Source organism: Gavia stellata, chromosome 14 (assembly GCF_030936135.1).
Source record: "Gavia stellata isolate bGavSte3 chromosome 14, bGavSte3.hap2, whole genome shotgun sequence".
Classification (NCBI taxonomy): Eukaryota; Metazoa; Chordata; class Aves; order Gaviiformes; family Gaviidae; genus Gavia; species Gavia stellata.
In genome coordinates, this window is record NC_082607.1 from 24,507,124 (window position 1) to 24,532,601 (window position 25,478).

The 25,478-nt window shown below is 57.1% G+C and overlaps 1 protein-coding gene across 3 annotated transcripts; it reads left to right on the forward strand.

Moving 5' to 3' along the window:
• Positions 1 to 369: 369 nt before the first annotated feature.
• PHKA1 (phosphorylase kinase regulatory subunit alpha 1) lies at positions 370 to 25,311 on the forward strand. 3 transcript variants are annotated; one of them, XM_059824541.1, is made up of 31 exons: positions 370 to 447; positions 636 to 794; positions 1,306 to 1,353; positions 1,906 to 2,074; positions 2,439 to 2,521; positions 2,709 to 2,789; positions 3,218 to 3,316; positions 3,431 to 3,577; positions 3,900 to 3,953; positions 5,585 to 5,707; positions 5,824 to 5,919; positions 6,600 to 6,707; positions 6,911 to 6,989; positions 7,438 to 7,572; positions 8,651 to 8,760; positions 9,420 to 9,564; positions 10,478 to 10,556; positions 10,986 to 11,161; positions 13,118 to 13,294; positions 13,676 to 13,770; positions 13,975 to 14,114; positions 14,261 to 14,417; positions 14,565 to 14,644; positions 14,843 to 14,921; positions 15,008 to 15,137; positions 15,515 to 15,616; positions 16,009 to 16,137; positions 17,839 to 18,041; positions 18,581 to 18,634; positions 18,768 to 18,968; positions 19,244 to 25,311. In XM_059824541.1, the coding sequence occupies exons 1-31, from the start codon at positions 370 to 372 to the stop codon at positions 19,415 to 19,417; spliced, it is 3,690 nt and encodes a 1,229-aa protein (XP_059680524.1). In that variant the 3' UTR covers positions 19,418 to 25,311. The 3 variants fall into 3 exon arrangements, with proteins under 3 accessions (XP_059680524.1, XP_059680525.1, XP_059680526.1); XM_059824542.1 differs by having other exon boundaries at positions 16,009 to 16,124; positions 17,871 to 18,041; XM_059824543.1 differs by lacking the exon at positions 13,118 to 13,294 and having other exon boundaries at positions 16,009 to 16,124; positions 17,871 to 18,041.
• Positions 25,312 to 25,478: the final 167 nt, after the last annotated feature.

Here is a 25,478-nt window from a genome sequence, read left to right on the forward strand (position 1 = left end):
TACACCGGCACACGTGGCCGTGTGTCCACCCGCAGCGCTGCGCGGCCTCCGCTCGGCAGGGGGCGCCGCCAGCCGCCTCCCCCCCGCCCCTCTCACCGGGGCCTCCAAGGCGGCGGGTCCTGGCCGCTCGGTAGTGAGCGCCCCGCGGGCCGGGACCGCCGCCGCTGGCGAGGAGCACGGGGCACGGCGGACGGCGAGGCCGCTCCGAAGGTGCTGCGGTGCTCGGGGCAGCGCTGCGGGCGGCAGCGAGCGAGCGGCGCCGCGCGTCGGGGCGGGGCAAGGGAGCTGCCAGGACCCGGGCGGGGCGGAGCGAGCCGGTCCCCTCGGTGCCGGTGCCCGCCGCGCCCGCCCAGTCCCGCCACTGCCGCCATGCGCAGCAGGAGCAACTCGGGCGTGCGGCTGGACGGCTACGGGCGCCTGGTGCAGCAGACCATCCTCCGGCACCAGGTGCGGGGCCTGCCCGGCGGGCGGGGACGGGGAGGGAGGCGGAATCCGCCTCACCGCGGGCCCCGGGGCCCCGGTGCGCCCCGCCGGCCCCTGGGCCTGGGGAGCCGCCGCCTGACCCTGCAGGCCGGGTCAGGCGGAGTTAACTGGGAAAGGGGGCCGCGGCCCCTCGGTGTGTCACCCCTCCGCAGGACGCGGTGACGGGCCTGCTCCCCGCCAGCGCCGACCACCGGGATGCCTGGGTCCGGGATAACGTCTACAGCATCCTGGCCGTCTGGGGGCTGGGCCTGGCCTACCGCAAGAACGCCGACCGCGATGAGGACAAGGCCAAGGCCTACGAGCTGGAGCAGGTAGGAGGGAGCCCGCGCCAGCCGGCCTGGCCGGTGGTACCAGGGAGCCAGCTGTCACCTCCCGGCTGGTTTGTTTTTGGGACAGCCCAGTTCTGGGGCCAAAAGGCCACGGGTGGCTGTACAGTGAGGATGGGGACAGGGCTGTCCCCAGGCGTGGTGGGCAGTAGGAAGGGATGTCAGAGCCCGCTCTTCCTAGAGTGTTCTGGAGCCCAGCTGGAAGTTCCAGCCCTCTGGCTCTGGGGTGATCTGGGGATGCAGCCCTTCTCCCAAGGTCTGGGGACCCGTGTCCTGCAGCCATGCCCTCTCTCCCCCTTGCATGGCACAGCAGCTTGGCCTTGCTGGCAGGCCAAGAAATCTTGCTTCCCTCTGCTATTGCTTAGGGAGCAGGTGCCATGGAAATGTGAGCAGGGGGCCGGTTACAAGACGCAAAGGTCAGCGGCCAGCTGATCCTGAGTCAGGGCTTCTCCTGGCTGCATGGGGATTAATGAGGCTGTTTTCCTTGTTCCTGCAGAGCGTGGTGAAGCTGATGCGGGGGCTGCTCCAGTGCATGATGAGACAGGTAGGGGCTGCGGAGCGCCTCCGAGAGTCAAGTGGTTTCCTCAAAGCCCAACTCTGCCACAAAGACTGTCGGTCCCAGCTGTGCCGGCTCTCCCCAGCCTTCCCTGACGAGCAGAGGGAAGGCCCCCTTCCAGCAAGTCTTGAAATAAGCTCTGACTTGGCATCTGGCCCTGGTGCAATGGCAGTCCTAGTGCTGCGGGCTGGTGGCCAGCGGAGCCTTTGCCAGCTGCTCCCTGTCTTGTGTCCTGGCTGGCGCTGGGACTCCACAGCTCTTCTCCCTGAGGGCATTTGGGGTGATACTGTTTTCTCCACACGGTGCAACTGTGGCTGTGGGCCTTCCACAGTTGCAGCCCTCGCTAGGGTGGCATGTGAGTCTGCACTCACTGCCTTGGTGTGTGGAGGGGCTCAGCCCGGGGCCTGTAGGATTTCTGCCCTGCCAGGGCTTGGTCCACATGCTGGGCTGTTGGCACGGGGCAGCCCTTGGCTCTGGGGCTGCCAGACCTCTCTGGAGACGGTGTTTGATGAACTCCTGCATCTCCTTGCTCTTCTCCAGGTGGACAAGGTAGAGGCGTTCAAGTACAGCCAGAGCACCAGGGACTGCCTGCATGCCAAGTACAACACCCACACCTGTGCCACCGTGGTGGGGGACCACGAGTGGGGTCATCTACAGCTGGATGCCACCTCCCTCTATCTGCTCATGCTGGCGCAAATGACGGCCTCAGGTGATGCTCTTGGGGGATGCCATTTCAGCTTTGAGCATGCTGATCTCCAGAGCTCTTCACGTTCTCAGTTTGGGTGCAGCTTCCTGGGTGTCAAGCTGCTGCGATGGCCTTCCCGACCTGTTTTCTTACACTGACAGCACCCAAGGTGGATTTGGGCCCCTCAATGTCCATCTCTCTCTAAGAGCCCCTGTTTGCTTGAAGTCCCAGAGCTGCCATAGGAGGGTGGGGATGGGAGCTGGCCAGGACGTGGCTCCCATGGGGCAGGTGTGCAGTGAGGAGGGGCCTGGCCTGCGTTACTGCAGCCCCTTCCTAGGGATGCCTGTGGGCTTGGAGTGACTAATGTGAATTCTTCCTCCTGCTTCAGGCCTCCACATAATTCACAGCCTGGATGAAGTCAACTTCATCCAGAACCTCGTGTTCTACATTGAAGCAGCCTACAAAACCGCGGTGAGTAGCCTGGGCTGGGGAAAGGGAGCGTGCCTTGGGGGTGCAGGTGGTGGGCTGATGTCTAGGGGCAGCAGTGGGCCCTCCTGAGCCCTGGCAGGGAGAGTCCCACGGTGCCTGCTGGGAGCACCACTGATGGGTGGGATTTGAAGGCTTTTTGGGCATGCTGTGAACCGCTGCCTCTGCACAGGACTTTGGGATATGGGAACGCGGGGACAAGACGAACCAGGGCATCACCGAGTTGAATGCTAGCTCTGTCGGCATGGCCAAGGTAAGCCAGGGAGAGGTGCTGGGCGGGTGCCGGGGAGCACCGGTAGCCCCGTGCTGCTCTTTTACAGGGAAGGCTGGGCATGTTGAACTATTGAGGCTCAATGGCCCATGCAGTGATAGGTTCCTGGGGAGGAAGACCTTTCTCCTTGTGTGCTGGGATAAAACTGTGCCCCTCTTGCCTGAGTTTTGCCTGAATGGGGATTGAGAAATTAATTGGGGTGTGTGGCAGAAATGTCCAGGGCCCTGTTGATGTCTGGCTACCTGTGGCTTTGGAGATGTGGTCACGTTCTGACCAGTGGTGCTCTGCAGCCACAGCAGGGTTTAAATTTGGTCAATGCATTACACAGAGGGGCTGGCACTGGGTGAGAGCTCTTACGGTTGAGCAGTGTGGTGGAGGACTTGCTGCTTTGGGTCCCACCCTGCTTGCAGGCTGCCCTGGAGGCACTGGATGAGCTGGATCTCTTTGGAGCAAAGGGAGGCCCGCAGTCGGTGATACGCGTGCTGTCAGATGAGGTGCAGCACTGCCAGGTGAGACCCGCACGGGCTTTACACTGTTGCAGGATGAACTGTGATCTGCTGGGGTTGCGGTGTAAATGATGCCTGGTCTGGCAACCTAACCACCCCTCTTTCCCTTTCGCCCAGTCCATCCTCCACTCAATGCTGCCCAGGGCTTCCACATCCAAGGAGGTGGATGCCAGTGTGCTCTCTGTCATCTCCTACCCGGCGTTTGCTGTGGAGGACAGCGAGCTGGTAGAAATCACCAAGCAAGAGATCATCACAAAGCTGCAGGTGAGCAGCTCTGCCCTTGTCTTGTGCTTCCCGAGAGACAGCTGCAGTCCAAACTGTTGTAGCCCTTTTTTCCCCAAAAACGTGCTCGGGGAGCGGGTGCTGGGGCATGTCTTCTCCCAGTCTCTGTGGCCTGTGGCAGGGGTGTGCAAAGAAACACTCCTTGTGTGCTGTGGCCCTAGTCTGTGATTGTGGTGCCTGAGCACTAGGTGAGTGAGTGAGAGGGGGTATTTGGCTGGAGGAGACCCCCAAGTGCTTCTGCACTGAACGTACAAGGTATCTCATGCTGTGCCTCCTGCTCAGCACCTCTTTCTCTCCCTTCCAGGGGCGCTACGGCTGCTGCCGCTTCCTCCGGGATGGATACAGGACCCCCAAAGAGGTAAGTGTCCCCAGCCCTGCCACCTGCCAGAACTTGAGTGCCAAGCAGCAGCTGCCCTGCCTTGCATTTGCAGCCCCGCCCCAGGTACAGCGCAAAGGCTGTGGTGGGGAGCACTGGGAAGACGAGAGCCCTGAGTAGCCGCAGGCAGTGTCATGGGTCTGGAAAAGGCTTCCCAAAATGCCAGAGCCATTACAGAGGTGGTACATCCCACCCACACCCATAGCAGATGGGCAGAGGCTGGCTCTGCCCGCATCTTGGGACCTGGTGGTGTTGTGTATCTCTTAGGCTGGGGGAAGATGGGACCACTGCCCCATGTGTGAGCCCTGCTGAGGTGGGCTCTTTCCCCAGCTCTCCCAGGGCTGCACAAGCCCTGAGCAAGGGCCAGAGGCCTGTGGAGGTGACTGTGCAGTGCTCCTCCCTGACGGCCTCGGCTCTGTGGCAGCACTGAAGGTCACAGAGCTGCTTCTGCCTCTCCCAGGACAGCAGGCAGCTTGTGTACTGCCCCACTTGGCTCTCAGCAGAGTGAGCAGAGACTTTCTTCTGCTCCTTTGGGGAGGGAAAACAGGAAAATTTTATAAGCAGCAGTCAGATTTGATAACCACAGAACGAGGAAATGGTACTTGGAGTCTCTTAAATCGTCACTGGCTGTTGGGCCCATAACTTGGTGGGGCTTCTTTGGGCATGAGTGCCTCTAAATACTTCTCTGCTGTGCCTCTTCAGACCTGACCATAATAGGCAGCATGTGTGGCTGCATCTCTCCAGAGCCAGAGAAGAGCAGCAGTATCTCCAGTCCGACTTTCTCGGCGCTCACAAGCTTTGCCAGTGTGCAAAGCTGTGGACTACATCTGGGGAGCTGTGTGGCACGGGAAGGGCAGCGTTGCCTGCAAGAGGCACTGCAGCTGGCTGGAGTCAAATGAGAGTTTGGGAGGTTGTGGCTGGTGTGCAGGCACTGTAGAAAACATCTGCTCTCTCTGTCCCTGCTGCCCTCTCTGCCTGACAGTTTGCTAAGGCCAGCTCTCTCCCTTCTCTGTAGCAAACCGAGTTAAAGCAGTTTGCAGGGAGGGTCAAGCATAGGTCCCTTGAGGCGCTACACCACGCACATCTGGGGTGGGAGGATTTGAAGAAGGCAGCTCTCCATCCTGACGTCTTCCCTTGTGTCAGGCTCGCAGTTGCAGCAAACAGCAGGAGGGACCCTGCTTTCTGGCCCTGCGTGACCAGCCTAAGCACTCGCGCCCAGCTGGGCCAGCCTGGTGATGCTGGAGGAGGGAGGCAGGCACTGAGGGGCTGGGACAGAGCAGGCAAGGTGAAGGAGACACAGGTGTCCCCAGTGCAGCGAGGGAGATGTACTGTTGTACAAGGCTCTGGGTGCTCTCCTGGGGACTGGGTAGGCTCCCTTTGCCCAGGAAGGGTGAGCCCCTTCAGCATCAGTGCGGGGGGCTTGGGAGGGGATGGCTGATAGAAAGGACACAGCCTGGAGGTGAAACGGCTTTTTGGCTCTGTCTCAGCCACCATCCGCAGAGGAAGACTGGGAGGGCATTTGAGGCTGGTGTCTTGGGGGGGAGTAGGAGCCCTGCTAGTGTGAGGGGATCCTGCTACCCATCACCTGCTTTGCTGTCATGCCCTCCCTGCAGGACCCCAACCGCCTCTACTACGAACCTGCTGAGCTGAAGCTGTTTGAGAACATTGAGTGTGAGTGGCCTCTTTTCTGGGCATACTTGATCATTGATGGGATTTTCAGCGGAAACATGGAGCAGGTAAGAGAGGCAGGACCTGTTGGGCTGGTGGAAAGAAGTCCCTGGCAAGGGAGGTGTGCAGGGGAAGGCTGCTGGGAGCCATGACCGGGGGCAGATCCCCTCTTCTCTCTCCTCAGGTGCAGGAGTACCGGGAAGCCCTTGAGGGGGTTCTCATCAAGGGGAAGAATGGGTTGCGCCTGGTGCCAGAGCTGTACAGTGTCCCACCAGATAAGGTGAGTGGTTGTGAGCTGCAGTGGAAGTGGGAATGTCTCATTACCAGCTAATGAGGTTATAACTGCTTATTAACCCAAATCGTTAGTAAAGCAGCACATGTAGTGCATGGAAACCCCATGTAAAAAAAGTGTGGCTTGGAGCTGTTATAAAACCATGTTGGATAAATAAACTGCTTTTTTTCCCCAGAGCATTTCTTGCCCCCATACACAAGGGTGCTTTGCTGACAGTCTGCTGGCCTGGAGTCAGAGTCCTCTGAGAGCTCAGGACATGCGGACCTGGGCTGAGGAGGTTGTTCAGTGGTGAGGGTGTTTGTGCGGGCCTGTGCTGAGAGCAACGGCCTTCTGGTGCCCAGGTGGTACAGGAGAGATGCTCTCCCTGCCAGCAACAGAGAGCATCACCCCAGTGCTCCTGGGGCATGTCAGTCATTCCTGTGGGATGTCCCGTGTTGGGATCCCAAATGAGGTCTGAGCAGCTGATCTGTTGTCTGACGCGGCTGCTGGGGCAATCATGAGAAGAGGGGAGGAATGTAGCAAGGATGTTTTGGACCCTTTGTGTCAAATGCCTTTCACAGGCTCTTGTTTTAAGCCTTAAACTGCTGGACTTCAAAATGCAATGATGATGCTTCCTTCAGCATCCTGTGTCTGTGGATCCCTCCCTGACCTCCTGGCTTGTCTTCCAGGTGGATGAGGAGTACAGGAACCCCCACACTGTGGACAGGATACCCATGGGCAAGCTGCCGCTTATGTGGGGGCAGTCCCTCTACATCCTGGGCTGCCTGATGGCTGAGGTACAGTCACCCTTGGTGATGGGGAGGGCTGTGGGGCCAGGCTCTGAGCTCTGAAAGGGCAAATGCTGCCACCCTGAGCCACCTACCATGGGGAAGTTGTCACTTCCATCCCCCAGGACTTCTTAAAGGTGGGTTGTCTGTAGGCATCACCCATTCTACCCTGCCCATGAAATGTTCATCTCCTCACACCTCTTTTTCCTCAGGGGTTTCTAGCTCCCGGTGAAATAGATCCCCTCAACCGCCGGTTTGCAACTGTCCCCAAGCCCGATGTGGTGGTCCAAGGTGAGGGGAAGGGACTGGACTCAAACCCTTGTGCCTGGCAGGCCTGGGGACTCTGCCTGTGCAGAATTCACAGGGGTGGCTCTAGGGTAGCTCTGCTTGCTGGGTGGCTGCTGGTGCAGCCAGATCTCAGCCCTGGCAAGGTGGGTATAGGATGGGGTGCAAATCCTCCCACTCCACCCTGTGGTGCCCCAGGGAACTATCACCTGCTACAGCCTCCTCTGCAGAGGGCTTGAAAATTGTCCTGTCCCGCTGCTCAGCGGGGAAGGCTTGGGTGCAGAGAGTGTTAGGAGGAGCAAGGCAGACCTATGCAGTGGAAACTGGTTCCCAAAGGGACCCCAGACAGCTTCCTCTACATGACGTGGCACCTTGTATGTGACCACAAAGGCTGGGCAGTGCTGTCACACCCTTGTGCCCCTGCCGCACTGAGCCTGTCCTCCTCCCTCCACAGTGTGCATCCTAGCAGAGACAGAGGGGATCAAGGCTGTCCTGAGGAAGGAGGACATCGACGTGGAGACTGTGGCAGATGTCTACCCTATCAGAGTCCAGCCTGCTCGCATCCTCAGCCACATCTACGCCCGGCTGGGTGAGCTGGACTCTCTGCTGCTGCAGCAAAGGGGGTGCAGAAGGGTCTGTCCCATCCCCTGGCACTCCTGCTCATAGATGCTGATGTCTTGCCCTGCTGCTCTCTGTCTGGCTGATGAGGGCTCTGCCACCCATTCCTGGGTCTGGTAAAGCTACTCCTGTCCGAGGGGAACTGGGGTGGCAGTCAGTGCTGTTCAGGGTGATTCTGAAAGCTTTGGCATTGCAGTTTCAAAGTCGCCCTAGGGACAGGCGGGAACTCTGATCCATATAGAATGGACCTGGTGTGGGCAGGAGCCAGCTTTTATTCCTGTACCCATATCTCAAAGGGGGAGGCAAGCCAGACCCTAGAGAAGGGTCCCCTGGCAGTCCCTGGCTGAGAGAGCCTCTAGCTCAGGTGGGACAGCTGTTGGAGGGTTGGCAGGGCTCAGTGTGAGGAGCGGGTGTGCTCCAGAGCTCTGCACACTCATTCCCTGATGCTGCAACCCCTTGGGCATGGGGCTTGTGCAGGAGCTGGAGACCTAGTCTGGGCCAAAGGAGAAACCTGATCCTCCATAGGCTGGCTAATTTAAGCCACCAAAAGGCCAAGTGTGACATGGGCAGAGGGGGCAGGGGAGCAGCCTGGCCATTGCTAGGGCTGATGTGACCAAGGGGCGATGCTGCTGCTGCACCATCTTGGGCTCTGGGAGTAATCCAGGAGCAATGGGAATGCTGATAGAGCTGTCAGCTTTGGGGGACCAGCCCTGTGTGCAAGGGAGAACCCCTGGCCCTGCCCCGGCTTCTGACATCTCTAAAGACCTGGAGGCGTGTCATGTTGCGGAGGTCAGGATGGGCTGTATGTTCCTGTTTCAGCAAGAGTCCCTGGGGAGGGCCTGGGTGTCTCTAGCCCCCTGGGCAGGGCTGGGAGACAGAGTATCACCGTCCCTTAGAGCTGTGCCAGCTTGACACAGGGTCCTGGGGTACCTCAACCACAAACCAGCCTTTTCCTGCTGGCCGGTAGCACAGGGGCCTGTCTCGGTTTGCTGTTGCATCCCCTTTCGTGAGGAGGCTTGCACTAAAACCTCCTCCTCCTGCGCCCCTAGGCCGCAACAAGCAGATGTGCCTGACGGGACGGCCCTACCGGCACATGGGCGTCCTTGGGACCTCCAAGCTCTACAACATCAGGAAGAACATCTTTACCTTTACCCCGCAGGTGGGTGGCATTGCATGGGCTCATTCCCAGCTGTCATGCAATCTGGAACTGGGCAGGAGGTTTCTCCACTGGCTGAGCACTTGGGTTATTCTCAGGGGTGGCCCAACGCACTCTGAATAGCCTGGAAGGGCAGAGCAGCCCCAGCTCCCTGGTGTGAAGCAGCAGAGTTGGTGGTCCTGGCTGTATGTATGCTGGGAGGAGATGGTTTCAGCTTTCTGATGACCAGTGTCAGGTGAAAATCTTTGTTCACCCTGACAAGGACACCAGGAGGACCCTGATGGCAGGACAGGGATCCCTTTGTCCAGCATGGTGCGGGGATGAGCAGGGTTGCAAGCCTGGTGCTGTGGGAAGTGTGTATTTGCCTGGGATAGGCACAGCGCAGACCAGCTGCAGGGCCTGGGTGATGCTGCTGCTGAGCTGTAGTGTTATCTCCTGGTAGTTGTTGGTGGCCAGTAGCTGCCCTGGGGGTTGAGGGTCCCTTGCTATATTGTACTGGCACATACCAAGTAAGGTGGTATGAGCTGTCAGTGCAGAGGAGCATCTCCCTTGGGTGCACTGTGTTGCTGGCCTGGCTCAGTGCCTATGGGAGGACACGGGTGGCACCAAAGGGACCTCATGACTGCGGGAAGGGCCCCTCATGTCTCCTGCTGTCCTCGCAGTTCATAGACCAGCAGCAGTTCTACCTGGCTCTCGACAACAAGATGATTGTGGAGATGCTGAGGACGGACCTCTCGTACCTCTGCAGCCGCTGGAGGATGACCGGGCGGCCGACCATCACCTTCCCCGTCTCCCACACCATGCTTGGTATAGATCCTCCAGCCTTGCAAGGCGTTTGGCTAGAGCAGGCCTGGGAAACAGTCTCTGTGGGAGGAAGGGGGTGGGCAGATGTGAGACCATCTCAGTAATGGGGACACGGTGGGGCTAGAACAGCCAGTATTGTCCTGTAAAGAGCTTACTGCTTAAAGGAGTCACACTGAGTTGGCAGCTAGCAGGGCTGCCTGCCAAGCACTTAGTGCCTGCAGCTCAAGGGATGTTTGCTGGCATGGAGGTATTCAGTCTCTGGGCAGCTAGGCTTGTTGGGAGGCTGCCTGGGAGCAAGCCCAAAAAAATAATCCCCCTGTAAAAGTGTTCTTGGGGCTTTTCCTGCATCTTGATTCTGCATGAAGACTAACCACCTGCTAAAGGCTTTCCTAGACAACAGGGAAGGGAAAGCAGCAAACCAGAAGGAGCAGAGAGCTGTGCTCAGAGCAAAACTGGCTTCTCTGGAGCAGCTCACAGTTTCCTCATGAGCCTGGTGCAGGGAAGGGACTCTGTTCTGCTTTCAAGCCTTTTTGGCTCTCCTTGTGTACTTGAAATCCCCTTAGTGTCTTGAGCCTGCCCTTTGCTGTGATGTCTTCTGCCCCTGACAGCAGCATCCCATCTCCTGCCTCATGTGAAAGCCATGGACAGAGCAGGGGGCTGTTTGGGTGCTCCTGTCTGGTAATGTCGGCTTCAGCCCAAGGTGAAATTCCAGGAGCCTGGAGTGGGTCTCGGCCTGGCTTTGCTGGAATCCAGCCTGGACAGTCCTGAATTTCCCTTTTGGGTAGTGCTTTTGGTGCCATGGTCTGGCTGATGCCATGGCGCTTCGCATATCTGAATGCTCACCTGGCCCTGTGTTACCTTCTGGTAGCCTGTTTGAGCAGGAGAGCCTGACTGCTTGTATCTCTGTCCTCAACAGATGAAACTGGCAGTAGCGTGCACCCCACGGTGCTGGCAACGCTGCGGAAGCTGCAGGATGGGTATTTCGGTGGCGCAAGGTGAGTGCAGCTTCCTAGGGTGGAGGAGGGGAGAGGGCTGGTGGCCTCCGAGAGCCTGGTTATGAGGGTACCTGTTGGGCCTGAGCGTCGGCTGTTGGGGAACAAGCTGTGGAGGATACATTGGGGTGTGCTAGGCTGTAAGTGCACCCCGGGGCTTCAATCCCAACAGAGGAGATGCAAGAGAGGACACATCTCTTCATGCCATTAAACCCATGGCTGTAGGATCCCTCTAGTAGTTTTTGGGCAGCCCTTCTATGCTCACCTGTGGCTGGAGGAGTTGCAGGCAGCTAAAGCAGGCACTGGGGCATGTGTACGCTCCTGTGTGAGTGCATCTCTCCCCGATGAAGGGCCTGCCCTGGATCCAGGAGGCAGAGCCAAGGGTATTGCCTTCCCCTTCCTCTCTGTGTGACTTCCCCTCCTCTTGCCCAGGATCCAGACGGGTAAGTTGTCGGAGTTCCTGACAACGTCGTGCCGAACGCACCTCAGCTTTATGGACCCTGGGCCAGAGGGTAAGGTCTTTGCCAAGAGTTACGAGCTCAGCATTGACAGCTTTGAGGAGCTATACGCCGAGGAGTGGCTGCATGGCTTGCAGATAGCAGAGGATGGTAAGGGGGAACAGGCCAGTTGCTGCTGTGGCGTGGCAAATGCCAAACTCACCCGTAACACCCAACCTCCTTGCCAGTGTCCGCCACTGTGTTATTCATACACTTGGATTTTTACCATGTTTCTGTTTCCGTCTGACCCTCCATCAATTAACCTTGTCTGGGTGACGCTCATGGTGACACCAGTGGGCTGGGACGGAGTGAATTGATGCAGCTGTTGTAGCCCCCTTGTCAGAGGGGTTTCCCAGCCAGACGGGGCTGAGGCTTGTGGATGTGGTTGTGGAGAGCATGGAGGATGCTCTGGAACAAGCCACTCTGACCTTCGTAGGCTGTTGCATTGGGAAGAGACAAAGGCTTGGCAACCTGCCTCCGCTCGGGAGATTTGGCTGAGGAACTTTGGTGCACAAGTGATGGTACAGTGCCGGAGATGGTGGGGAAGAGCCACCATGTCATGTCCCCAAGCAGTCTGAGTGTTGTTTTCTCAAAGCCTTTGACTCTCCCTGGGCAGAGCTGCTCCAGTGGGTGCCAAATTGAGGCCTTGCTGCTGTGGATAGGGTGCCTGAGAAGGGCCTTGGCCCATCACAGCGTGATGGACCCACCTTGTCCTGAGACCATGGTGGGGTGCAAGTTTTGCTGCTCCCCTTGCAAGCAGACCTGGGTACGTCCTCCTCCTGCGTGACCTAGTGTTGGTCATCTTCCCAGCCTTCCCATCAGTCTGCTCTGCCTCTGCTGCTCCTGTAGCCAGTGTTTGCACTTCTGTAACTCTGAATACTTATTGCTCTTGCCCTCCTCTTGCTTCACCTGCAGTCTCCTTGCAGGCTGTACCCAGGCTTCTCCAAGGTGTCTGCTTCTGCCCAGCCCCAATGGGAGACAGGGCCTGCCTGGCCTCTCTACAGCAGCTGGAAGATGCTCAATTTTAAGTTTTTCTTGTTGTCAGATGCTGCAGCCAGGCAGGATGATGTTCTCAAGCCTGATATCTGGGGGACTCTGCCAGCCAAGCCTCCAGGGGCTGCCGTGAGGCATCCCCACCAGGTGTGGAAAGGGGATGCTGTACTGTTGGCCTCAGATGCAGTCTGCAGCTCACCTCCTGGGGCAGACACACCATGGAGCTTGTCTGCCAGCTGGAGAGCACCAAGGATTTGCCCTAGCCCACTGGCTGGAAGTGCATCAATAGCTCTGCATTGTATTGCATTACCTTGGCATGGGGCATCTCCCCACTGGGGCATCCCTCTCACTGCTGGCCAGCCCATTATCTCCTGGCTGAGCAGAGAAGTGGCCTCTGAACACCTTCCTCCATGCCACAGTTAGCGAGTGGTGGTTCTGGTGCTCCCAATGTGGCTCTGGGAGCAATGGGAGCTGCTGGAAGCTGGGCAAAGAGCAAGACTCTAACTCCTCTAACTCCTAGCTAGAAATAACTGGTAATTTCTAATTAGAAATAACTGTTGTAAAACCCACCCTGCCTTGCTCCCGTGATGGAGTCCTGCTTGGATGAGGCCCTTGCTGTGCTGGGGTGCTCGTAAGTGGTCTCTGCTTGGACAGGCTGCCCCTGGCTGTGCCTCCCGTTCTTCCCCAGAGGGACAGAGCCATGAGGGTTTCACCACAGCATTTGAGCAGACTCCGCTGTCCTTCTGCAGGGTTGGACCCGACACATACTGCAGCGCCATTGTTGCCTTCGTCCATGTGGGACTTGGAGGGAGCCCCAATTTGGCCCCAGCTGGCAGCCAGTGTCCCAGCCAGTGGAGCAGTGCAGGAACAGGGGTGCCACGGCTGCTGTGCTTTGTGAGCCTGGCTGCTGGCACTGTCCCTCTCCATCTGGCTGCTGGCACTAGCCCCACGTTGTTGCTTTGTGCAGCCAGCAAAACTTTGCCCTTGTGGAGGCACAGCTGGGGAGCTCTCCAGGGTCTGGGGCTGCCCCAGCGCAAAGCAGCTGAACCCTGCCTCTTCTGCCTCCCCTTCCAGCAGACACCTATGACGAGGTTGCTCAGTACTTAGACCACCTGCTGCAGCGCACGGTTCCCCAGTCAAACCTCCCTCCCACTGCCCAGCGGGGAGGGCTGAGCCGCTTCCGGGCTGCTGTCCACACCACCCGTGACCTCATGTCCCTGGCATCCAAGGCCAAGGACCTTCATGTTCAGAGTGAGTAACTCCAGCACCCTCAGCAACTTTGCTCAAGCCCAGGGGGTGAGGCTGAGGTGCTTTGAGAGCTTTCCCAGCTGTGCAATGTTGGGGGCCCTAGGAGAGCATGCTATGGACTGCAGAGCAACCCAGCCTTTGCCTGGGCAAAGGCACATTATGTCCGTCATGTTAGTCCTAGCCATGGAATATGTTGGAGTTTGTGCCTGTGCAGTCCTCACAGAAACTGCTGAATGATAAGGAATGGTAGCTCCCTGTGGCATTCCTCTAACCGGGTGGGCAGGGGCTGCTGGGGGAGCAGAGTGTCAGATGTGAGGTGGTTTGTGGCACAGCAGTGGTGGTTGGGGTTGAGAAGTGTCTGCATCAACCTTGCCTTTCTTTCAGATGTTGGGATGTATGTCCCCAGCAAGATCTTCCAGGCATCCCAGCAGTCGGTCAAGCTACTGAGTTCACCCAGCCAGCACGACCTGGATGGCAAGGTGAGCCCTATCCCTCCTGGACTGGCTGAGCAGTGTCATGCTTTCAGCTGGAGCCAGAGGGCACTTGCAGGGCTGCATGGGGAAGGCTTGGTGTTTGGCAAGGGGGAATATCCATGGGTAAATGGCCTTGGCTCCGTAACCAGACCACACTTGGTGCGGGATGCTGGCGGTGCTAACGAGGACCATGGGTCTCCCTTCCCCCAGAGCCATGCGCTCTATGCAGACATGAACCTGCCTTGTGATAAGGATGGCAACGTGGACTGCAAGGCGCTGGTGGACCAGCTGCGCATCTGCCCTACGCTGCAGGAGCAAGCGGACATCCTCTACATGCTCCACATCCTCAAGTATGATGAGCTCCACATCCTGCTGGCTCACTGAACAGAGAGCTGGTGCAGCTGTGCATGCGTCCCAACCCGCAAAGCCTGGGGGCTGCCAGGGAGCTGCCGCAGGGCAAATTGCTGGCTATAACCTGGCATCCCCTTTACTGCAGGGGGCCCGAGTGGCACACGGGGCTTGATGGCGAGCCTGGCCCCACTGTCAAGGAGCTCCTCACTGAGCTGTACGTGCGGGTGGGGGACACGCGCCAGTGGGCCCTGATCCGCTACATCTCTGGCATCCTCAAGAAGAAGGTGGAAGCTCTGGATGAGGTAACAACTGTGCAGCTGGCCTCTAGTGGGCTGAGGTCCATTGGGGAGGAGGCAGCAGAGTGGGCAGGTGAACTGTGGCTGTATCAGCTCTGTCTCCCTCTGCCCTCGGCTGTTGGTGATGCCTGGGGTGATCCTTTCTGTCCCCAGGCCTGCACTGACCTCCTCTCTCACCAGAAGCACTTGACAGTGGGGCTGCCCCCGGAGCCACGTGAGAAGACAATTTCTGCGTGAGTACGGCACCTCTCCCTCCCCATGTGTGCTGGGGCTGGATGTGAGCCTGCTGCTCCTGGAGTCTGTTGGCATGAGCGGCTCTGGGTGGCTGTCCCCAGCCTGTATCTCTTCTCTCTGGGCTGTACAGACCAGGGGGGGATGCAGGGCTTGCTCTGCTTCCTCTCACCTGCTCTGCTGTTCGTTTCCCTCCCCAGCCCGATCCCCTACGAGGAACTCGTTCGCCTCATTGATGAAGCCAGTGAGAAGAACCTCAGTGTGTCCATCCTCACCCAGGTTAGGGGCTGGGGCAGCAGGGGACCCCACAGCTGGGTGTCTGTTCTGGGGAGCAGCAGAGGGGTGATCTGCTTCTTCCCCTCCAGGAGATCATGGTGTACTTGGCCATGTACATGCGCACACAGCCTGCACTCTTCACTGAGATGTTCCGCATCCGCATCGGGCTCATCATCCAGGTGATGGCAACGGAGCTGGCGCACTCCCTGCGCTGCTCAGGTACGTGCAACGGGAACAGCACCCCAGTTGGGGTTGGTGCTTCAGTGCTTTGGGCCCTGTCAGCCAGGAAGGAGAAGTGCTTTTAAGAATGTGCAGCTCAGCACCAGGAGGAGGCCCTGCATGAAAGTTCCAGGGCCTGCAGCTGGGACTGTTCTTTGGCAGCACAGGTGTGTGATTTCACTGCTGTCTCTATTTAGGCATGTGTTGGGCTGGCATGGGGAAGAGTCCCTGTTGTAGGCAACACCTGGTGCTAGTGTACATCCTTGGAGGATGAGCTCCTGTACTAGTGCTTCCCCTGTTAACAGAATGGGGTGCAGGGTAGAAACGTCCCAGGAGGGCTGTGAAGTGGGGTACAACATCCCAACTCTTCTCTCCAGCTGGAGAAGCCACTGAGAACCTGATGAATCTCAGCCCGTCAGACATGAAGAGCCTCCTCTACCACATACTCTCCGGCAAGGAATTTGGGGTGGAAAGGAGCGGTGAGTCTCTCAGCAGGGTTGCAAGAGCATCTCTGGGCAAAGCTGGGTCCTGGTGCAGAGCATGGCCAGCTCCAAGTGTTCCCACCTGTGGGGGATGTCCCTGTCCTCCTGCATGTTCAGCACAGCTGCTTCTGCACTGCAGTGGTCCAGTGAGAAGCTGTGCTTTTCAGCAGGGTGGTGCTGAGCCAATTTCCGGCTATTGGGGCTTTGCTTAGTTTGGCACTTGGCCCGGTCAGGCCTGAATTGAAGCAGTTCTGTGCTGTGCTCATGGATCTCTGGTGCTGGTTGGGATAGAGGGCAAGTGTGTGCAGAGGTACCAGTGCCTGAGCAGTGATGAGGGATGTTAGTGTCATTAGCCATGGTACCCACTCTAGACCTCTCTTCCCCTCCAGTGCGATCGGTCGACTCATCGCTCACCACTGCTGTCTCCATCTGTGAGGTGGGGCCTGTTGGGGCCACCAAGCCTGAGCGTGCTGGCATCGTCAGGCTGAAAAGTGAGATCAAACAGGTGAGGACAGGTGGTGCAGGCTGCTCCTGCCAGGTTTTGTGGGTGACAAGCAGCTGCAGGACAGGCAGGATTGATGGGAGAGCAGGAGGGAGCTTGCTCCTGGGCTTCAGGGAGCTTGCAGCTGCTTCTGGGAGCTCCTTTTGGCTCCAGTCCTGCCCTGGGGGGAGAATTAGGGTAAATTTGTTAGTGGGTGTGGGGTTGCTCTGGCAGTGCAGTAAGGGGGGAGCACAGGGGTGCCTGAGAAGGTACAGGGGTGGGGAGGACCACGCGGTGTCCCAGGTGTGGCTGGTGTCTTGGTGGGCCTCTTCCAGCAGCAGAAACTTCATTTTCTTCTTCTCTTGCAGCAATTGGATAAACGTAGGCAGTCTCTGACTGGGAGTAAGGTGAAGCCACCCTGATCCTCCTGCAGCCTCAGCTTTTATCCCTTACACCACACACCAGGGCAGCTTCTGAGCATGCATGAGTTAATGAGCTTTCCTAAACACACCTGCTGAGTGAGCTGCTGCAGCAATGAGCTGGCTTCCCCTCTCAGAAGGCTCAGGGTTGCTCTGTTCAGGACAGGAGAAGGAGGCTGGCTCCCTGGGGAGAGGTCGGCATGGTTTAACATGCTGTGGGGGCCCAGGGCTGGCACTGCCCCACAACCTTCAGGCAGCTCCCCTTTGAGTCGGACCAGCTGTGTTTGGACTGGTGGGGAGGAATGCTTCTCTAAGCTGTGGGTGTATTGGCATTGCAGCCAGCTGGGAGCTGTGCTCCATAGCTGCTATGGCCAAATAGATCCCATTATACCCACAAAAACTTGCTGAGCAGGATGGCATGATGTTTCCAGTGCCACGATCAGCAGTGGCCTTGCTGGGCAGTTCACTGGTGATTGCTGGTTCCTGCCTATAGCCTCCCCACTATTTCTTCTCTGGGGGAAGAGGCTCCTGCCCAGCTACAAATGATAAGGACCTCCTCTGGTGCGTGTCCAGGAGGAGTCCTGAGCTCTAGGAGGGGTCCTGTCCTCAAAGAGACAGGGCCTGCAGAGACCATGCTGATGCAGCAGGTTTATGGCCAACCTGCTACAGTGTGAAACCTGCGTTTGTGGCGAGGAGGGTCGTCCACAGGCAGTGACCTTGCTGCTGGCCCTCCAGTCTGCCTGAGACTAAATCCTTGCCCATGCCAGCAGCTGACAGAGCAGTAGCAGCCCTGCTCCTGTGTGCCAGCCAGCACAACCCCACTGCTGCCACAGCACCAGCGTGCAGGCACCCACAGCCACTCTGTGCCCTGGCGCAATCCTTCCCCTCTGATGCTAACGTGAGTCTTTCTGCAGCTCGCCTTTCGAAACTACCTCTCAATCTCCAGCTAACCACAGCCCCTGGGATAACTGCCCCACGACCTGAGCTTGGTCCATGCTGCTGTTGCTCTGCTTGTCGTAATGGCTGCCCTGCTCCAGCACAGTCTGATTTTTGTCTCTCCCTTTTTCCTTCAGCCCCTCAGTTTGCAGTCTGGGGACACCGACCTGAAGTCCTCTCTGGTAACCTGCGTTTGTTGGCTGCGTGCATGGGGTCTGTCCTGTTTGTGGCTGCAGAAAGGGGGGTGCTGCAGGGAGCCAGGGCTGCAGGGTGGGCTTTGCTGGGGGCAGGGGATGGCAGCTCTGCCCTGGGAACCAGGCTGGGTGAGCACAAACTCTTGGGCAGCAGCGGGCTGCCTTCTTGTGGGGTATTTAACTTTGCAGCATTCTCTGTGGTCCTTGTTTTGTCTGCCCAGTCTGCTGGGCACTCGGAGCTGCTGGGCAAGGGCTCCTTTTCGAGCATGCTGGGAGACCAGGGCAGTAAGGACAGCCGCCAGGGCCAGTGGCAGCGGAGACGGCGGCTGGATGGGGCCCTCAACCGTGTCCCTGTGGGCTTCTACCAGAAGGTCTGGAAGGTCCTGCAGAAGGTGAGCTGGACGTCCGGCTAGCTCCTCTCCATGCATGTGAGCCTGTGGTCCCAGGCACCAGCCTTGCCAGGGGGACTTAGGCACCTGGGGCTAGTCCCTGATGTTGTGTAGCTACCTGCTTCATGGACAAGGCCAGCTGGCCCTGGAAAGCTGAGGAAGAGCTGGAGCTGCCTTGTAGGCACACAGGACCTACCTCATTCTGTGCTGACCCTTGCAGAGGGGGGCTAGGGCTGCTCAGGTGCTTTATGCATTAGCCAGGCAGGGGCAAGGCTGGAGCCACAGCTGAATCACATGCGGGCATAGCTTGTCCTTGGCACAGTAAGCCGGGGAGCACAGCCCTGTGCTGTGTGCGTGGGGGCTCTGGCTGATGCCGAACTGATGGGAAAGGAGTGTTGCTGTGCAAAAAGTCAGGAGGTGTGGCTGGGGTGTGTGGGCAGCATGTACCAGTGCTCAAGTGGGAGCGAGCTGGTGGGCTGGACCTACATGTCTTAGCACAGTGCTTCTCCAGGCCATAACTATGGCCTCTCCTTGTTCTGCAGTGCCATGGCCTCTCCGTGGAGGGCTTTGTTCTTCCCTCTTCAACAACCAGAGAGGTAGGAGGTTTATGTGAAGGGGAAATGGGGCAGGTGGGTTGGCGCTGGGTTGCCCTGGGCGAGTGCCCAGCATAGCTTGGGACTTGTGCTGGCGATATGGTGCTCTAGGTACATTCTTTCTCCCTCCTCACAGATGACCCCAGGGGAAATGAAGTTTGCTGTGCATGTGGAGTCAGTCCTCAACCGTGTGCCGCAGCCAGAGTACAGGCAGCTGCTGGTGGAGGCTATCTTAGTGCTCACCATGCTGGTGGACATGGAGGTGCACACCATCGGTGGCATCATATCTGTGGAAAAGATCTTACAGATGGCCAATGACCTCTTCTATGAGGAGCAGGTAGGGGCCAGGCCTTATGCAGAGGTCATGGCCTGTACCCAGGGCTGCTGGCTGTGTTCCCCACAGCTACACAGGGTTCACCCGCCTGGAGGGTCCTTCCTGTTGTCCCCATTGTGTTCATGGGGCACAGCAAAGATGCAGTGTCCTCCTCCTGCTGCTGCTCACTATCAATGTGTCACGCTGCAAGTGCAAAAGAGGATGCTTGGGGTGGAAGCTGGTGAGGGAGTTGCCCTTATTCCTAATGCTGCCTTTCTCCCTCCCTGTACAAAATCTAGAAAGCCCTGGGCGCTGATGACCACATGCTGGAGAGGGATCCCGTGACAGGCATCTGCAGCCTGCTGTATGACAGCGCACCGAGTGGTCGGTTCGGCACCATGACCTACCTGTCCAAGTCGGTGGCCATGTACGTGTACGACTTCCTGCCCACTGACAGCTGCTCCATGCAGTAGCTGTCGCAGCTCCTCTCCCCAGGTTGCATACACCACGGGAGGGTTGTTTCATACGGCTTTTAAAGATGGGCATTAGGCTAGTTTGCAGGCAGCCTGCGTGGCCATCTCTCCTCCCAGTCCTGGCCTCTCGGTTGGTGAGCGGCTCTCCGGAGGGGCTCCACAGGAGGCACACGTGCTAAGCTGACCTGTGCCTTTGTGCAGCCTGTGGAGCAAGGGCTGGTAGGGAAAGGCTGAGCTTTGAAGCCTGCTTGTGTTAGAAGTGTCTGCCTCCGTGGCTTCTCCTGGGCCATCACCCCTGGAGGGGCCTGTGTTTGAAGGAGATGGAAAGGGGCCCCCCCCTTACCAGGCATGTGTACTTGGCACTGCAGCGCCCCATGGCCAGCTCCAGCTCACAGTCTCCCTGCCTCCAGCAGATCTGAGGTTTTTAACCTGTTCTGTGCTGCTTTTTATTCCAAGTCTGCAGGGTTTATACTAGTGTAGGCTGGAGCTCTTGCTCTTCCTGCTGCTGATGGAAAAGCTTTGTTAGAGAATACCAGTGCACCCAAAATCAAAACAATCAAACCCAGCCACAGCTGTGCTGCTTGGAAGTAGGCAGCCCATCATGCCACCTTCAGGGGTCCTGTGTGTAGAGCTGGGGAGGCTGTGGGAGCCCGGAGCATCCCAAGGTGGTAACGGACCCCTGTTACCACCAAGCTGTGAGGACAGGGCTTCTGGCTGGCTGGGGGATGCCAGTGGCAGCCCCTCCATGCTGTCAGCTCTGTCCCTGGCAGTGTTGCCAATGGCTAAGTCGCAGGTTCCTGAGTTCATACATGCCCTGTGAAGCAGCTCTGATCTGCCTGCTTGGCTCAGCATTAGCTGTGCCACCACAGATGTGCTCTTAGCGCTCAACTCCAGCCTCTGCCCCAGCTCCCACAGCCTTGCCCAGGAGAGGGCTGGTGACTTTAGAGTGGGTCCCAGCTCTGCTCTGTCTTGCTGGTCAAACCCCACATAGGATAATGCAGTTGGACTGACTGGGATCAGGCACACACACCACAAAGCAGTGGGGAGAGTGGGGTTATAGAATCATAGAATAGTTTGGGTTGGGAGGCACCTTTTAAAGGTCATCTAGTCCAACACTGCTGCAATGAGCAGGGACATCTTTCACTAGATCAGGTTGTTAGAGCCCTGTCGAATCTGACCTTTAATGTTTCCAGGGATGGGGCATCTACCACCTCTCTGGGCAACCTGTTCCAGTGTTTCACCACCCTCATTGTAAAAAAAATTTCTTCCTTATATCTAGTCTAAATCTGCCCTCTTTTAGTTTAAAACCATTACCCCTTGTCCTATTGCTACAGGCCCTACTAAAAAGTTTGTCCCCATCTTTCTTATAAGGCCCCTTTAAGTATTGAAAGACCGCAGTAAAGTCTCCCTGGAGCCTTCTCTCCAGACTGAACAACCCCAACTCTCTCAACCTCTCTTCCTAGCAGAAGGGTTCCAGCCCTTGGACCATTTCTGTGGCCTCCTCTGGACATGGTCCAACAGGTCCATGTCCTCCTTGCGCTGGGGACCTCAGAACCGGACGAAGTGCTCCAAGTGGGGTCTCACCAGAGTGGAGCAGAGGGGCAGAATCACCTCCCTCAACCTGCTGGCCACGCTGCTGATGATGGACCCAGGACACAGTTGGCTTTTTGGGCTGTGAGCACACATTGTTGGCTCATGTGCAGCTTTTCATTCACCAGTACCCCAAAGTCCTTCTCTGCAGGGCTGTTCTCGGTCCCTCATCCCTCAGCCTGTATTGATACCTGGGGTTTCCCTGATCCAGGTGCAGGACCTTGCACTTGGCCTTGTTGAACCTCAAGAGGTTCATGTGGGCCCACTTCTCAAGCTTGTCCTGGTTCCTGTGGATGGCATCCTGTCTCTCGGGTGTGTCAGCTGCACCACTCAGCTTGGTGGTGTCTGCAAACTTGCTGGGCGTGTACTTGACCCCACTGTCTATGTCACTGATGAAGATATGAAATAGTACTGGTCCCAATACAGACCCCTGAGGGACATCACTTGTCACTGATCTCCATCTGGACATTGAGCTGTTGACCACTGCCCTCTGGATGTGACCAGCCAGCCAATTCCTCATCCACTGAAGAGTCCATCCATCAAATCCCTCTCTCCCCAATTTAAAGAAAGAGATTTTGTGGGGAACCATGTCAAAGGCCTTACAGAATTCCAGATAGATGACATCCATAGCTCTTGCCTTCACTCATGTAGTCACTCCATCATAGAAGGCCACTAGGCTGGCCAAGCAAGACTTGCCCTGGGTGAAGCCATGCTGGTTGTCTCTAATCACCTTCCTGTACTCTATGTGCCTTAGTGTAGCTTCTGTTCCACAACTTTCCCAGGCACAGAGGTGAGGCTGACAGGTCGGTAGTTCCCAGGGTCCTCCTTTCTACCCTTTTTAAAAATGGATGTAATGTTTCCCTTTTTCCGGTCACTGGGGACTTCACCTGACTGCCATGGCTTTTCAAATATTGTGGAGAGTGGCTTGGCAACTACATCAGCCAATTCCTTCAGGACTCTGGGATGCATCTCGTCAGGTCCCATAGACTTATGTATGTTCAGGTTCCTCAGGTGATCACTGAACCTGATCATCTTTTACAGTGGGAGGGACTTTGCTTTGCTCCCCCAGTCCCTGTCTTGCAGTCCATCCACTCGAGAGCTGTGGGAAGAGAGGTTGTCAGTGAAGACTGAGGCAAAAATGTTGTTGAGTACGTCAGCCTTCTCCTTGTCTGTTGTTACCAGTTTGCCAGTCGTGTTCATCGAGGGGGGTATGGTTTCTTTGACCTTCCTTTTCTGGTTGACGTACCTGTAGAAGCTCTTCTTATTATTTGTGTCCCTTGCCAAGTTCAGCTCCAGCTGTGCCTTGGCCTTCCTGACCCCATCTCTACACAACTGGGCAGCATCCGTATACTCTTCTCAGGATACCTGTCCCTGCTTCCACTGCCTGTGCATTTCCTTCTTGTCCTTTAGTTTGACCAGCAGGCCTTGACTCATCCATGCTGGTCTCTTGCCTTTCTTTCCTGATTACTTACACCTGGGGATCAAGAGCTCTTGCACTCTTTGGAAAGCATCCTTAAAGATCTGCCAGCTCTGTTCTGCTCCCTTGTCCTTGAGGGCAGTTTCCCAGGGGGTCCTATTGACTAATTCCTTGAACAGCTGGAATTTTCCTTTCCTAAAATTCAGGGTCCTAACTTTACTCTTTGCCTGTCCCATATCCCTCAGGACTGAGAACTCTTACCTGTGCATGATCACTGCAGCCCAGGCTGCCTCTAGTCTTAACATCACTGATTAGCTCAATTGCATTGGTGACCATCAGGTCAGGTATCGCATCCCCTCTGGTAGGGCTGTCTATTACCTGGCTTAAGAAATTATCCTCCATGCACTCCCGGAGTCTCCTGGATTGCCTACAGCTCGCCGTGCTACTTTTCTTTTCCAGCAGATGTCAGGGTGGTTGAAGTCCCCCAGCGGGGTGAGAGCTTGCAAGCGGGGTGCCTCCTGTAGCTGGAGTAAGAAGGCTTTGTCAATAGGCTCCCCTTGATCGGGCGGCCTGCAGTAGACACCAACCACAAGGTTCCCTTTGCCTCGGTCTCTAATTCTCACCCATAAGCTTTCACCCTGCTCATGGCTATTCTGCAGAGACAGCTCTTCACAATCTATCCATTTCTTGATGTAGAGGGCAACGCCTCCACCCCTCCTTCCTCACCTGTCCCTTCTGAACAGCCTGTAGCCATCAGTAGCCACTCTCCAGTCAGGGGATTCATCCCACCAAGTTTCAGTAATGGCAACTAGCAGCACGGTGGCTTCTAACTCCTCCTGGTTGTTGCCCATGCTGCGTGCATTGGTGTAGAGGCACTTTAGCTGGGCTGTTGGCCGTATCATGTTCTTAGAGCAACACACCTTAGTTCCTTTGAGGTATTTCCCCAGTGTTTCCCTCTTGGCTCTTATTACCTCAGGAGCCCCTGGCTCATCTCCATAAGACTTCAGTTGTGCTCCAGTGTACCCAGAATGTCTCAGAGCAACAGGCTCAGGGGCCTCACTAGCACCCCATCCCTCTAACCTTGGCGTTTTGTCCCACAGCTTGTCATGGGCAAGCCTCATATTATCTCCCTCCCCTTTCAAGTCTAGTTTAAAGCTCTGTCAATGAGCCCTGCTAGCTCATGAGCAAAGACCCTCTTCCCCTTTCAGAAAGGTGAATCCCATCTGACACCAGCAGGCCTGGTGCCATGTAGGCCATCCCATTATTGAAAAACCCAAAATTGTGGCGGTGACACCAGCCATGGAGCTATGTATTAATAGACTGGGTCTCTCTGTTTCTTCCACTGTCACTGACCGCAACTGAAAGAACAGAGGAAAAAATAACCTCTGCTCTAGATTCCCTAACGAACCGTCCCAAGGCCCTGAAGTCTCTTTTGATTGCCCTTGGACAATGGGTTGCAGCTTCATCACCACCCACATGGAAGAGCAGTAACAGGTAACGGTCCGAGGGGCCGTACCAGGCTAGAAAGTTTCCTAGTGATGTCCTTAATCCAGGCCTCAGGGAGGCAGCAGACTTCCCTAACAGGAGCGTCTCTTCAGCATGTTGGACCCTCTGTTCCCCTCAGAAGGGAGGCGCCTACAACTATAACCCATGTTTTCTTCCTCATGGAGGTGGTTGTGATACAGGAGGTAGGCTTTTCTGACCTTGGCAACGCCTCTGGTGTAGATGGACTGTCATCCACATCATCCATTGACTAGCCTTCCACATCCAGAGCCCCATACCTGTTGTACAGAGGCACCTGGGAAGGCAAGGTGGGCAAGGAGGGGGTTCGTCTGCCGCACCAAGTGTGGACTCGCCTCCATTCACTCCTTTCGTTTAAGCTACTGTGTTGAGCCTGGCGGGGGGAGAATACAGGATCTTCTTTGACCTTGGTTTTTTTCTGGTGGCTGTCCCTGTTTCTGTCTCAGGGAGGGCAGAGCATGGTTCTACCAGTCTATCTCCTTTTCAGACCCCTGATGCTCCTTAACCTTTCTACTTCCTCCTGTAGCTCTGCCACCAGGCTGAGCAGATCGTCCACTTGGTCACACCTCACACAGCTCTTCTCACTACTGCCATTCATTACCAGTGAAAGGCTCTGGCACACCCTGCAGCCTGAGACCTGGAGGGCTGCCTGTTTTTGTGGGAGCTCTGTCTGGGTTGCCACATCTGTTCTGGTGAGTGCAGAGGACATGGCTTTCTGCCAGGTGGATACCATAGCAAAGCTCCTTCTGGGAGGGTGATGACTACCAACTGAACTCACCTCTTGAGCTGGTAGGGTGAGGACACCCTTCCACATGAACTGCTCTGCCACGTTCTGTTTGCCCGCTCTGGTCACAGAGGCCCTGGTTGCTAGCGCTCCTCGGGCTGCTTTTTATAGGTGCAGGGGTGTCTGTGGCCCCGTGCGCTGAGACCTGCCACTGTAAAGCTTGAGCTTGAGTGTAGTACCTGGGTTGTCTCTCAGGGCTGCTTCCTGACAGTAGCAGGTATTCTGTAATTGTTGCACACTGATCCTTCCACACGTGGTAAACCCTGCCCCAGGCAGGGGAGGCTTGAAGAGACTGTAAGCCCCAGCCCAACTTCTCTCTCTGTCCCAAGAAAATCAGGAGGCAGCTGCGTTTGGGAGTCAGCAGGGCTCTGGCTGAGCATGGGGAGCCCCAGTAGAAAGTGTTGGGCACCTTCTGGGCTTCTTTGGGGAGCGGGGCATAGGGCTGCATCCTCTCTGGCGGGAGGCCTCCCCTTGTGGGGCGGGGGCCCGGCGGGTGGGTGCCTTTTTTAATGACAGTTACTACGTTTTCAAAGAAAACCACCACCCCGAGCTCCGTGGGGTGGGGGCCCTAAATAAAATGTCTCTAACGCGAGCGTGCGGCCTGTTCTCCTCACCGGGCTGGGCTGGGCTGGGCTGGGAGGGAGGGAGGGTCCCCGGCACTGAGGCAGGGAGCCGCGGCCTGCCTGCTGCGCCGGTGAGCGGAGGGACTACCGCTCCCGGCATGCCTTGGCGCGGAGCGGCTCCTCCCG

What these genes read in the sequence shown, in the direction of transcription:
- PHKA1 (XM_059824541.1), top strand. Translation starts at nt 370, where the DNA reads ATGCGCAGCAGGAGCAACTCGGGCGTGCGGCTGGACGGCTACGGGCGC. An exon ending in AGATCATCACAAAGCTGCAG is followed by an intron (nt 3,578 to 3,899) that starts GTGAGCAGCTCT and finishes TCTCCCTTCCAG; the next exon opens with GGGCGCTACGGCTGCTGCCG. An exon ending in CGTGAGAAGACAATTTCTGC is followed by an intron (nt 14,645 to 14,842) that starts GTGAGTACGGCA and finishes TTCCCTCCCCAG; the next exon opens with CCCGATCCCCTACGAGGAAC.